The sequence below is a fragment of the Onychostoma macrolepis genome, chromosome 02 (genome assembly GCF_012432095.1).
Source record: "Onychostoma macrolepis isolate SWU-2019 chromosome 02, ASM1243209v1, whole genome shotgun sequence".
Taxonomy (NCBI): Eukaryota; Metazoa; Chordata; class Actinopteri; order Cypriniformes; family Cyprinidae; genus Onychostoma; species Onychostoma macrolepis.
Genome location: NC_081156.1, coordinates 7,021,951 through 7,034,889, shown reverse-complemented (window position 1 = coordinate 7,034,889; position 12,939 = coordinate 7,021,951). Strand labels below are relative to the sequence as shown.

Genomic DNA, 12,939 nt, shown 5'->3' with positions numbered 1-12,939 from the left:
CTATAGAAACTATAAAATATATTTTCTGCCTTAATCTGTGATAAAAATGGAAAAACGTGTAGTATATGAATGAACAAATCATAAAATTGCAATTAGAAAAATATAGGAAAAAATATTACAGAATACAAATTATTGGTAATTGTCCAGCAGTGAATTAGATTTCTTAGCCAATTAAATGTAAGAGATAAGAAAAATGTTTTAAATAAAACCTGTCTGACTTTCGTTTACTTAACATATGCATATTAAACTTTTTTATTAGTTTTTGTCACCTTTACATATTCGCGATTAATCGCATCCAAAATAAAAGTTTTTGTGTGCATAATATATGTGTGTGTACTGTGTATATTTATTATGTATATATAAAGACACACATACACTATATATTTAGAAAATATTTACATGTATATATTTATTTTATATTCATACAATTTATATTATATGTAAATATATTTAATATATAAACATAACATATTTTTCTTAAATATATATACATGCATGTGTGTGTATTTATATATACATAAATATACACAGTACACACACATGTTAGCCTATGTACACAAAAACGTTTATTTTGGATGCGATTAATCGCGATTAACACTAAATTTACATTTTGACCCAGCATGTCTCCAACTGTACAGCGCTGAAAGAAAGAAGCGCGGCACTCACACTCTTTCTCTCTCTCTCACTCACTCTCTCTCTCACACACACACACACACACACTGAGGGGGCATCAGAGGGTGTTGTTTTCTCTGTGGAGGTTCTCGGCGTATCCACAGCCCGTGAAGACTTCATGACGCTCGCCGCCACAGCTTGTGTCCCGGAACCCGCACAGATACTGCTGGTGCTTTTGGTGCATGTGGCGTCCTCGATCCCCCCGGGCTGCCCGGAGCGCTGTGTATGTGATGACCAGCATGTGGTCCAGTGCGCTGAGCAAAATCTCAGCAGATTCCCAACGGGACTCCCGCTGACCACCCGCCAGCTCATCCTGTCCAACAACCGCATCCCTGATTTACCCGCGCTCGACCTCAATTACCTATCTGACCTCACGTATCTGGACTGCAGCAATAACTCCCTCACACACATCTCCGAATCCACATTTGGGAACCTGAGAAAGCTGGCGTATCTGGACCTGTCCTTCAACTCCTTCTATAAGATAGAGGAGCAGACGTTCAGCGCGCTGGAGAGTCTGATGATGCTGAGACTGACGGATAACCCCAGGCTCTCAGACTTTCACCCTCAGGCTTTCTCGCATGCCAGTGCTCTTCAGGTGCTGGATATCAGCAGGAACAACCTGAGCAGACTCAACGTGAGCTCCCTCACGGCTCTAGGCGGGCTCCGGTCTCTCGGGCTCAGCGGGAACCCGTGGCTGTGCGCCTGCGACGCGGAGGAGCTCTGCTTATGGATGCACACGGACACCTTCAAGTTTCAAGGTAGGCTGTATTTGGGGTCTAGGAGCTGTTGTGTTTGCCGTTTTAGGCATGCATATGAGGCAAAACTTTTAAAATAACTTTATTTAATAACCTTACTCTTGATTAATATATTGTTACCATATAGCTTGACAAGGGAGGTTGGACAATAATGCTGAAACACTGTTTTGTTTTAGATCTGTAACTCAGTGGTTTTGATATTTTATGCATAGATTTATACTGTCACCTCAGGAAAGCAGTGGTCATTAGTTTATTTCTAAAACTAATGATGTTAAAAATCACCCTGTTACAATACTCCTCAGTCTTCCACATTCAAAAATAAATTAATGCATGAATAAAAAAAAATTAAAATAAAAATTAAATAGACAAATAAAAAATTTAGCCTACTAATAAACAAATAAGTGCACTGTGCTTTGGATAAAAGTATTGCTGAGTTGCTGCTGGTTTTAAAAAGTATTAATTCACCCTTCCACACATTAAGGCCTAAAAAGGTCTTAAATCAGAGCAGAACGTCTTCAATTCATAAAGTCATGGCATTAAATGTTGCATGCACTGCAAAATAAATAAATACATCTTCCTCTGTATTTTTGTCTTGTTTTTCAAGCATCCTTCAATCAAGATATATTTACTTAAGATACAAATTGAACATATAAAGTCTTGTTTTCTGATAAATGAAACACAATTAAGTACGCTTTCCTGTAGCTCAAATAGTAGAGCATGGCGCTAGCAACGCCAAGATCATGGGTTCGATTCCCAAGGAAAGCAAGAGCTGGTAAAAACTGTAACTTGAATGCAATGTAAGTTGCTTTGGATAAAAACGTCTGCTAAATATGTAAATGTACATTTATGCATAAAACAAGAACCAACTTCTGTCATGATATCTGCTATGAAAACTTGTTTTCCTGTTGAATTAAGTTGACTTTTCTGAGCCCATTGACAAATATTTGCTTATGTTTTAATCATAAACGTTTTTAGCAGTTTCTCATAAAAACAAGACTTTTTATTTTATTTAATTTTGCTTCCCAAGTAAATGTATTTATTTAAGAATCTTTTAGACATTTGCACTGGAGAACAGGAACAAATAAATAAATAAATAAATAAAATAATAAAAATGGAGTAATAGAGATCTATTAGATCTAGTGGAAGTTGAACTTTGAAGCATTGCTAATTGAAATACATTTTGAGCCCATATTGATGTATTTTGTTCCATTCAATTTATTCTTAAATTTTCTTTACTTGGTCTTAAAAAGTCTTAAATTCACCTTCATAAAACCTGCAGCCCCTGAAAAAAGTTGCCCACTAGAAAATATAAATAAAAGTTTCATGACATTCAAGTATTTGAAAATATATCCAATGATTTTCTAATCTGCATTTGTTAATATAAATAAATGCTTGCATGCTATTGGCCACTATTTTAGATTTAGGTCACAATAGCCCTCTATTAACAATGAATGCATCAACTAGTTCTGTTCAGTCATTAAAGGCTTAAAGGAAAATAGACTTACAGCAGCCATTGGATTTGTAAAGGTCGTCTGAATGATTCACGGGTATGTGATGCATTGATAGATAGATAGATAGATAGATAGATAGATAGATAGATAGATAGATAGATAGATAGATAGATAGATAAACATGCGCAAATATACATACAGTGTATACACACACATTAGCTGCATGATTGTTTAAGCTCATATCTCATATTTAAGATGACTTCATCTTTCAGGAATGTTTATAGAGTCCCATTATAACCAGTTATATTTAGGCTGCTGAGGGTCTCTTATAGTGCACAAAGCCACACTAAACACTCACACACAGACACATAAAACAAACACGCACAGTGTGAGGAATAAGCAGACATCTCCTGCTTTAATTGGCCCAGATGTATTCCCTCAAGTGCAGCTAATTATTTTGCTCTACAAATTAACATGCAACTATTCACACAACAATGAAAGATCAAACGCAAATAAGATCTCATCCACTGCTCTAAGCTGCTGTAGTCCCATATGTGCTGGCCTATTTTTACCTTTCACTGGCTGTGTAGGGGTTTATTTGGACCCGGAGCCCTGCTGTAACATTAACTGCAGACAGAAGGAGAACACAGCTGTGAATCGCCCAGAAATTACAGTAAATGATGTTCTTGCTCGCATTAAACACTTTCACTTTTTCAGAAATTGCGCACATTTAAAAAACACCTCTTTTTTGTGAATATTGTTTTACAGATAAATAATAACAGACATGATAATATCTCCATATTAAAGCAGTCAATGGGAGAGCCCACTGGCAGATATTTGTTCGTTTTTAATCATGAAGTCACTTGATTAAATCACATTTTGATCAGTTTCTCATAAAAACAAGACTTCTTATTTTATGTCATTTTGCTTCTCAAGTAAATGTATCTTGATTTAAGGATCTTTAGACATTTGTACTGGAAAACAACAAAAATTCTGATCAACCTGGATGAACCTGACTTTTTTGCATTGTGATCAGAAGGTACAGTGAAAGTTATTTCCATATTTTAGTGGTTGGAAGCAGAGGCCTTCCTTCTTTCCTTCCATTCAAACTTCCTTATAAACTTCTTTCCTTTCAAACTTCGACATTATACTTCTTTCCAAACTTCCTTCCAATTTTTTTTTTTTTTTTTTTAAAAATATTCACTTTGCATAAATTACTGCACATTAAAAATGTAAATTATTTTATTTGGTCTTTTAAACAAAAACAATAATTTTTTGAACATCGGATTACAGATTTACAATAATTTGAGAGACAATAGACATAATAGTATCAGTGTATCACCATATTAAAACATGTTTTACTGATTTTAAAAACAACCAATTAGAAACACTATACATTTTATATACAGTATCTCACAGAAGTGAGTACACCCCTCACATTTTTGTAAATATTTTATTATATCTTTTCATGTGACAACACTGAAGAAATGACACTTTGCTACAATGTAAAGTAGTGAGTGTACAGCTTGTATAACAGTGTAAATTTGCTGTACCCTCAAAATAACTCAACACACAGCCATTAATGTCTAAACCGCTGGCCACAAAAGTGAGTACACCCCTAAGTGAAAATGTCCAAATTGGGCCCAATTAGCCATTTTCTCTCCCCGGTGTCATGTGACTCGTTAGTATTACAAGGTGTCAGGTGTGAATGGGGAGCAGGTGTGTTAAATTTGGTGTTATCACTCTCACTCTCTCATACTGGTCACTGGAAGTTCACCATGGCACCTCATGGCAAAGAACTCTCTGAGGATCTGAAAAAAAGAATTGTTGCTCTACATAAAGATGGCGTAGGATATAAGAAGATTGCCAAGACCCTGAAACTGAGCTGCAGCACGGTGGCCAAAACCATACAGCGGTTTAACAGGACCGGTTCCACTCAGAACAGGCCTCGCCATGGTCGACCAAAGAAGTTGAGTGCACGTGCTCAGCTTCATATCCAGAGGTTGTGTTTGGGAAATAGACGTATGAGTGCTGGGGGGTCAGCCTGCCAGTGCTCAGACCATACGCCGCACACTGCATCAAATTAGTCTGCATGGCTGTCATCCCAGAAGGAAGCCACTTCTAAAGATGATGCACAAGAAAGCCTGCAAACAGTTTGCTGAAGACAAGCAGACTAAGGACATTGATTACTGGAACCATGTCCTGTGGTCTGATGAGACCAAGATAAACTTATTTGGTTCAGATGGTGTCAAGCGTGTGTCGCGGCAACCAGGTGAGGAGTATAGACAAGTATGTCTTGCCTACAGTCAAGCATGGTGGTGGGAGTGTCATGGTCTGGGCTGCATGAGTGCTGCCGGCACTGGGGAACTACAGTTCACTGAGGGAACCATGAATGCCAACATGTACTGTGACATACTGAAGCAGAGACTGGGTTGCAGGGCAGTATTCCAACATGATAACGACCCCAAACACACCTCCAAGACGACCACTGCCTTGCTAAAGAAGCTGAGGGTAAAGGTGATGGACTGGCCAAGCATGTCTCCAGACCTAAACCCTATTGAGCATCTGTGGGGCATCCTCAAACAGAAGGTGGAGGAGCGCAAGGTCTCTAACATCCACCAGCTCCGTGATGTCATCATGGAGGAGTGGAAGAGGACTCCAGTGGCAACCCGTGAAGCTCTGGTGAACTCCATGCCCAAGAGGGTTAAGGCAGTGCTGGAAAATAATGGTGGCCACACAAAATATTGACACTTTGGGCTCAATTTGAACATTTTCACTTAGGGGTGTACTCACTTTTGTGGCCAATGGTTTAGACATTAATGGCTGTGTGTTGAGTTATTTTGAGGGGACAGCAAATTTGCACTGTTATACAAGTTGTATACTCACTACTTTACATTGTAGCAAAGTGTCTTTCTTCAGTGTTGTCACATGAAAAGATATAACAAAATATTTACAAAAATGTGAGGAGTGTACTCACTTCTGTGAGATACTGTATACAGTATATATATATATATATATATATATATATATATATATATGTATATATACCGGTATTTACATCTAGTCACTTAGCATATTACTGTATGTATATATATATATATATATATATATATATATATATATAATTTATTTACATGATAATACTGTTGGAGCATTAGTGTGTACTCTAATTTTTAAGTATTTTAAATCTGAATTATAATTTGTCAGCTTGACAGCTTACAGGTGCTGGTCATATAATTAGAATATCATCAAAAAGTTGATTTATTTCACTAATTCCATTCAAAAAGTGAAACGTGTATATTATATTCATTCATTACACACAGACTGATATATTTCAAATGTTTATTTCTTTTAATTTTGATGATTAGAGCTTACAGCTCACGAAAGTCAAAAATCAGTATTTCAAAATATTAGAATATTTACATTTGAGTTTGAATAAATGACCATCCCTACAGTATAAATTCTGGGTATCTCTTGTTCTTTGAAACCACAATAATGGGGAAGACTGCTGACTTGGCAATGATCCAGAAGACGAACATTGACACCCTCCACAATGAGGGTAAGTCACAGAAGGTCATTACTGAAAGGTGTGGCTGTTTACAGAGTGCTGTATCAAAGCATATTAAATGCAAAGTTGACTGGAAGGAAGAATTTGGGTAGGAAAAGGTGCACAAGCAACAGGGATGACCGCAAGCTTGAGAATACAGTCAAGCAAAGCCGATTCAAACACTTGGGAGAGCTTCACAAGGAGAAAACTGAAGCTGGAGTCAGTGCATCAAGAGTCACCACGCTCAGAAGTCTTCAGGAAAAGGGCTACCAAGCCACTTCTGAACCAGAGACAACGTCAGAAGCATCTTACCTGGGCTGTGGAGAAAAAGAACTGGACTGTTGCTCAGTGGTCCAAAGTCCTCTTTTCAGATGAAAGTAAATTTAACATTTCATTTGGAAATCAAGGTCCCAGAGTCTGGAGGAAGAGTGGAGAGGCACAGAATCCATGTTGCTTGAAGTCCAGTGTGAAGTTTCCACAGTCAGTGATGATTTGGGCTGCCATGTCATCTGCTGGTGTTGGTCCACTGTGTTTTCTGAAGTCCACAGTCAACACAGCCATCTACCAGGAAATTTTAGAGCACTTCATGCTTCCTTCTGTTGACAAGCTTTATGGAGATGCTGATTTCATTTTCCAGCAGGACTTGGCACCTGCCCACACTGCCAAAGGTACCAAAAGCTGGTTCAATGACCATAGTGGTACTGTGCTTGATTGGCCAGCAAACTCGCCTGACCTGAACCCCAGAGAGAATCTCAAGAGGAAGATGAGAGACAGACACCAGACCCAACAATGCAGATGAGCTGAAGGCCACTATCAGAGCAACCTGGGCTCTCATAACACCTGAGCAGTGCCACAGACTGATCGACTCCATGCCACGCCACATTGCTGCAGTAATTAAGGCAAAAGGAGCCCCAACTAAGTATTGAGTGCTGTACATGCTCATACTTTTCATTTTCATACTTTTCAGTTGGCCAAGATTTCTAAAAATCCTTTCTTTGTATTGGTCTTAAGTAATATTCTAATATTTTGAGATACTGATTTTTGACTTTCATGAGCTGTAAGCTCTAATCATCAAAATTAAAAGAAATAAACATTTGAAATATATCAGTCTGTGTGTAATGAATGAATATAATATACAAGTTTCACTTTTTGAATGGAATTAGTGACATAAATCAACTTTTTGATGATATTCTAATTATATGACCAGCACCTGTATATGTTATAGCATATATACTATAGCATATGTACTATTATTATACATCTGTACAGCTGTCAGTGCACACTGTCTCAATATTAAGTATTTGTCAATATGTAAGTGATTTTAAAGTGCTTGTTACATAAACATATCAACTATTTGTATATTTATTTTAATAAAAGTGAATAGCTTTGAAGCCATTTTCAAAGAGTGAGGTTGAAAATAAATATGGCATAAGTACAAAAGTTATTGGATGACAAAAAGATAAAGGAAGAGGCATACCATGCAAGCCCTGCACATCAGATGGATTGTGGGTATTTAGTCACCACGACTAGGGAGAAAGTAACTGAGGGATAGAGACAGTGGAAAATAGTGAGATTACTGTAAGGAGGTACAGTACATTAAACTCCTCATGGACACACATTTATTAGTAGTGTTTGTTAAGGAGGACATCACTACTTATAATGATACTAGTGACCATTTCTATTTAAAGAATACTTAATGAAGTGAAAATGAAGAGAGAATTGGAGCAGCAGTAGACGTGTCTCCTTACAGAAGCATAAGTACAAAGACTAAATGACTGAGCCGGAACAGAGGACAGCCGTGGCTGTGAATTATTCAGTGTGTCAGTGTCTAAGGTAACATAATATCCATGTATGTAACGATGACAAAGAGCACTGCTTTAATTTCCACTGCTGAATCAGGAAAGCTCATTTCCACTGCTAATTATGCTAACCTTAAAGCAAGCATTTTATGACATTTAGTCTTGAGTATAGTACAGGGAATTTAATAGCTGACTGAATTAACTCTCATAATGCATTCGGGTCCAATTTTACCTTAAAGAGAAAAAATGCACGGTTTGTAATAAGGGAACAAAACGTTGCAAATGGTTTAAGACTCTCAAAATACACATCATTACTTTTATTTTTTAGAGCTGGGTAGATTACTTACAAATTATAATCCTTTACTGATTCCAAATTACATGACAAAAATTGTAGTCAGTAACATTACATTACACATTTTAGGTAATATAATCAGATTGCTTTTTGATTACTTTTGACCTAACTTGTTTATCACATTGATTTAAACAGGATAATCTTGAACCATAATTATGTAAAATTACAAAGAGAGATCAAATATATTCCTTTAAATTAACAACATGAAGTGCATTAAACATTAGCCTATATAACATCAAGGTTTCCCAAACTGGGCGCGTAAAGGAACTGCAGGGGGTTTGTGAGTTTAATGAAAGGCTAACAAGTAATTTAATCATAAAAATGTAAAATTACATTAGTGTTGTGTATCTGCACGCCATATAACCATTAACCAATGTCAGAGAACCGTGAACATGCAAATGTGATACTTAATTATATATTTATTTTAAAATCTCAGGGGTACGTAAAGGCGTCATTGATTTTTTTTTTTTTTTTTCAGCTGATTCTATGCATTATTTTTCATTCTTTTTTTTTTTTTTCGTCATTGATTATGATTTCACTTTTTTAATTAGTGTGTAATGTTGCTGTTTGAGCATAAACAACATCTGCAAAGTTATGACGTTCAAAGTTCAATGCAAAGGGAGAAACTGTCTTTTACAGAATTGCTGATTGACCACCCCTTTAAAGTAATTATGTCTGCAAATAAGAAATAATGAGAATATGTGCATTTGAATGAATTTGAAAGACAAAAGCCTTTCGATAATACATAATAATACATGGTTAAATAACCTACTGAGTGATAATTCAAATAAAAATGAATGTGTTCATCAGTAGTTGATGCAATGTTGAAACACTTCTTAAACCTGAAAAGATTTTTGTAAATCCAGTGGTCCAATCCTGTCGCCACCTGACGACTAGTCTATGTGTGAATGTCCACAAAACTGGATTTTCTGAATCTATATAAGCGGTAGACTATTTTAGAAAAAAAAAGTAAATTAAAAGATAAAAAAAGAGGAATTAGAGAGAATACATAGATTATGAATAATTTCTTGCTATTGTTTGAATAATATGTAATATTATTATTATTATAAAAAGTAACTGTAGTCTGATTACGAGATATAGCATTCAAAACAATAGTTACACATTTTGTGTTTGGGTCATTTTAGACCCACATATGTATGGAGTACCATAGGTGTCAAAAATATTTTTTTGTAAAATTATCTATGAGGTTAAATTAGTGTTTTAAAAAATGTTTGTAATATAAATTTAGCCTTTTCCCCATATTTCACACACTATTTTGTACATGAGTATGTACGCCTATTAACAAACCATTGCAGCATGAAAATTTGATCAATTTTTTTATCTGAAAGTGAAAGGATATGCAAGTAAAATAAATGTGTTTATTTTGAAAACTTTTCAGAGTAATATTTATGTTGTTTTAATGTTGTTTGTTAGAAATAAATACGTAGGTTTCATACATTTGGACTGTAACAGTATAGTGTTAATTCTAGTGGGGTTTATACTGGTAATTCTCACATTATATGTTCTTGTACATTTCATTCAATGATATATTCAAATAAAATTTCTCACCTATATATACACACGTGGTTCATGTGTAGTTTGAAATTTTAAAGAATTTCTCAATTTATTCATTAAAAAGGGGAAATGCAGTAATAACATGGAAACAGTCAAAACTGTCATTTTTTCACATTCACTCATTAATGAAAAGTTGCTGAAAAGATACAACGAGGCTTTAGTTGAAAAATATTAAACTGCTTGACTGCTTTATAAAATAATGATTCCTTGGGTCTAAACAGACCTGGCATCGTATGTGTATAGTATGTGCATCGTATGTGTAATTCAGCGGTCGGACCTGATATAAGCTCAACTCAAGTCACCTTTATTTACACAGTGCTTTACATAATACAGATAGTTTCAAAGCAGCTTCACAGTGATAAACAGAAAACGTAACAGAATCTGTCATGCAAACTTCATCAGATATGAGGCAAATCCCAACTCTGCTGTAAAGCAGCTCTAAAGAGACAATAGTGTTATAATTCAGCTCCAGTCAGTTCAGTTTGATAACTGTGTAAAGTTCATCAGTTATGAAACAAGTTCAATTAAAGATAAGAAACTGACTGAAGACAGCAGTGACACTTTTCAGCTCAAGTCATTTCACTGTTGATTTAAAAAAAAAAAAGATCTGAAATCTGAAATGTTTTCACATATATCAAATGGAATACTTGTAATTTTGCAATTTTGTGTCTGTGGTTATGACGTAAGGCTGTCCTGTTTATAAAGTTGCTAAATATACCAGCAATACAAATGTTTATGGGGTTAATGAAACCTTTTCTCCTGTGTTTTATGGGACTAGAAGAGGGACAGACAGTGTGTGACGGTCCTCCACACGTACGGGGGCAGCGTCTCTCGGAGTTGGGCCTTTGGCTGAGAAGACATTGCCATCCAGGACTGGCTCACCAGGACTACCTGTTCTTTGTGGCCATTGGTTTCATCATCTTTGGAGTAGGTACAGTGCTGGCGTGGGCAGCTGGCACGGTGATAGTGCTCTGCCAGCGCTGCGTCAGATGGAGGAGCGACAGACCAAATGTTGATGTGATCGAGGAGGAAATTAAAACAGGACAAAGTGGGTAAGGGGAACACCTGAGAAATACCTGAGCATAAACCGGAGTCCAGTCCTATAAAGAGTGCTGGCAGAGAGTTGTGACAGAAAGTGAGGTGACAATCATTTTGACTGAGTGTCAGAGAAATCTCAATCGTGAGCAGCAGACACGGGCTGCGTTCAAAGCTGAAAAATAAGGCGAACGTTTGAATCCAATGATCGTGTCACATTGTGTCGATTGCCATACTGTACCTTCATCTGATCTGATCGAGATGAATCCTGTGTGTGTGATTGCCGAGCTAAAAAACTAAATGAGATTGTTCACTGTTGAGCTAAAAAAATAAAACGATAGCTGAAAGTTGCAGTGTGTGTGTAAATGTTTGTTTTTGAACAAATTTTTCAACTGCGTTCCTCTCAGGACCAAAAATGTCAAAATGACAAAAATGTCCCCATTGAAACCCATTAACACTGCAATTTTAATCGCAGTGCTGTTTAACTGTAAAATGATGCAATTTTTGTTAATATGCTTTCATTCTGTTGGCAAGGCTTAAAAATTTTACCAGATGGTGCCATTTTTTCAGGTTTGGCATATAAAGCAAACGCTTGCTTAATTCCTGTTTTCTGCTTCTGCATAGAACCAATTGGATAAATAATGCAGCTATAATTGTGTGGGTGTGTTGGTATGGATGTCAGAGTGTGGTTTGTATGCGTGTTATAAAAAAAATTGTGAGTGTGTGCGTGCTTGTAATATTTGAGAGAGAAAAACTCTACTGTAAATCACAAATCCAACCACTGTGTGCACCAGCGAAGTTTTGCTGGCATCTAATGAGGAAAATTTGGTACTGCAACCAAATCAAATCTTACTGAAAGCTCATTTTTTGAGATATTAAACTCAGATTTGGAACACAACTTGTTTAGATTTATTTTAGGTTTAGAGTTCAACATATTTAATAAAATATTGTTCATAAAGCATTTTCATAAACTTAAACCTCTATAACTTTCTTTTTTGTTTCACTTTTTAAACTTTTTTTTACTTCAACAATAATCTGCCATGGGTCACTAAACTTAACTCTGTGCTCCCAAGCTTCAAATTTTTTTTCTGACACTTTTTTGACATGGACATATTTGTCCACTATGAACCTATGTTTTTTTAATTGACGCACAAGGGTTAAATATGTGCTTAGATATCACCATTTTGTTGTAGATTATTCAAAATCTGTCCAAAATTAGATTCAGAAGGTACCTTCATTGCAAACGCTGCCTGCAAGGTTATTGTCTGACAGTACAGCAAGGCAACAAGATGCACAGTTCAGATTCAAAGGTTTAGTGAATTATTGGTGATTTGTTGATACACATCCAAACATTTCAGGTAAGATTCTTACTACGGGTGTAAAAATGCAGTGCATCTGATAATGGAAATTCAATGCACTGATTAAAAAAAAAAAAGATTAAAATTCACTCATCCTTTTCCAAGCTGATCTCATCCATACAATAGAAGTGAATGGAGACAGGCTGTTGAAACACAAAATCACAAGTAGTCTATACAACTTGAATGGGTGTAATAGTAACTTTGTCTTAAAGGGGTAGTTCACCCACAAACTTAAAGCATCTCATCATTTACTCACCCTTATTTTGTTCCAAACCTGTATGACTTCTTTTTTTTTTTTTTTTTTCATTTGAACACAGAAGACAACATTTTAAATAATGAGAGTAACCAAACCAGTTTCTGGTCCCCATTGACTTCCACAGTACTCTTTTTTTCCA

At 36.1% G+C, this 12,939-nt stretch overlaps 1 protein-coding gene across 1 annotated transcript; it reads left to right on the top strand.

Annotated features, from left to right (window-relative positions):
• The first annotated feature begins 667 nt into the window (after positions 1 to 667).
• LOC131525678 (leucine-rich repeat-containing protein 52) lies at positions 668 to 11,518 on the top strand. Its single transcript, XM_058753578.1, has 2 exons — positions 668 to 1,430; positions 10,930 to 11,518. The coding sequence occupies exons 1-2, from the start codon at positions 791 to 793 to the stop codon at positions 11,205 to 11,207; spliced, it is 918 nt and encodes a 305-aa protein (XP_058609561.1). The 5' UTR covers positions 668 to 790; the 3' UTR covers positions 11,208 to 11,518.
• The last annotated feature ends 1,421 nt before the right edge of the window (positions 11,519 to 12,939 follow it).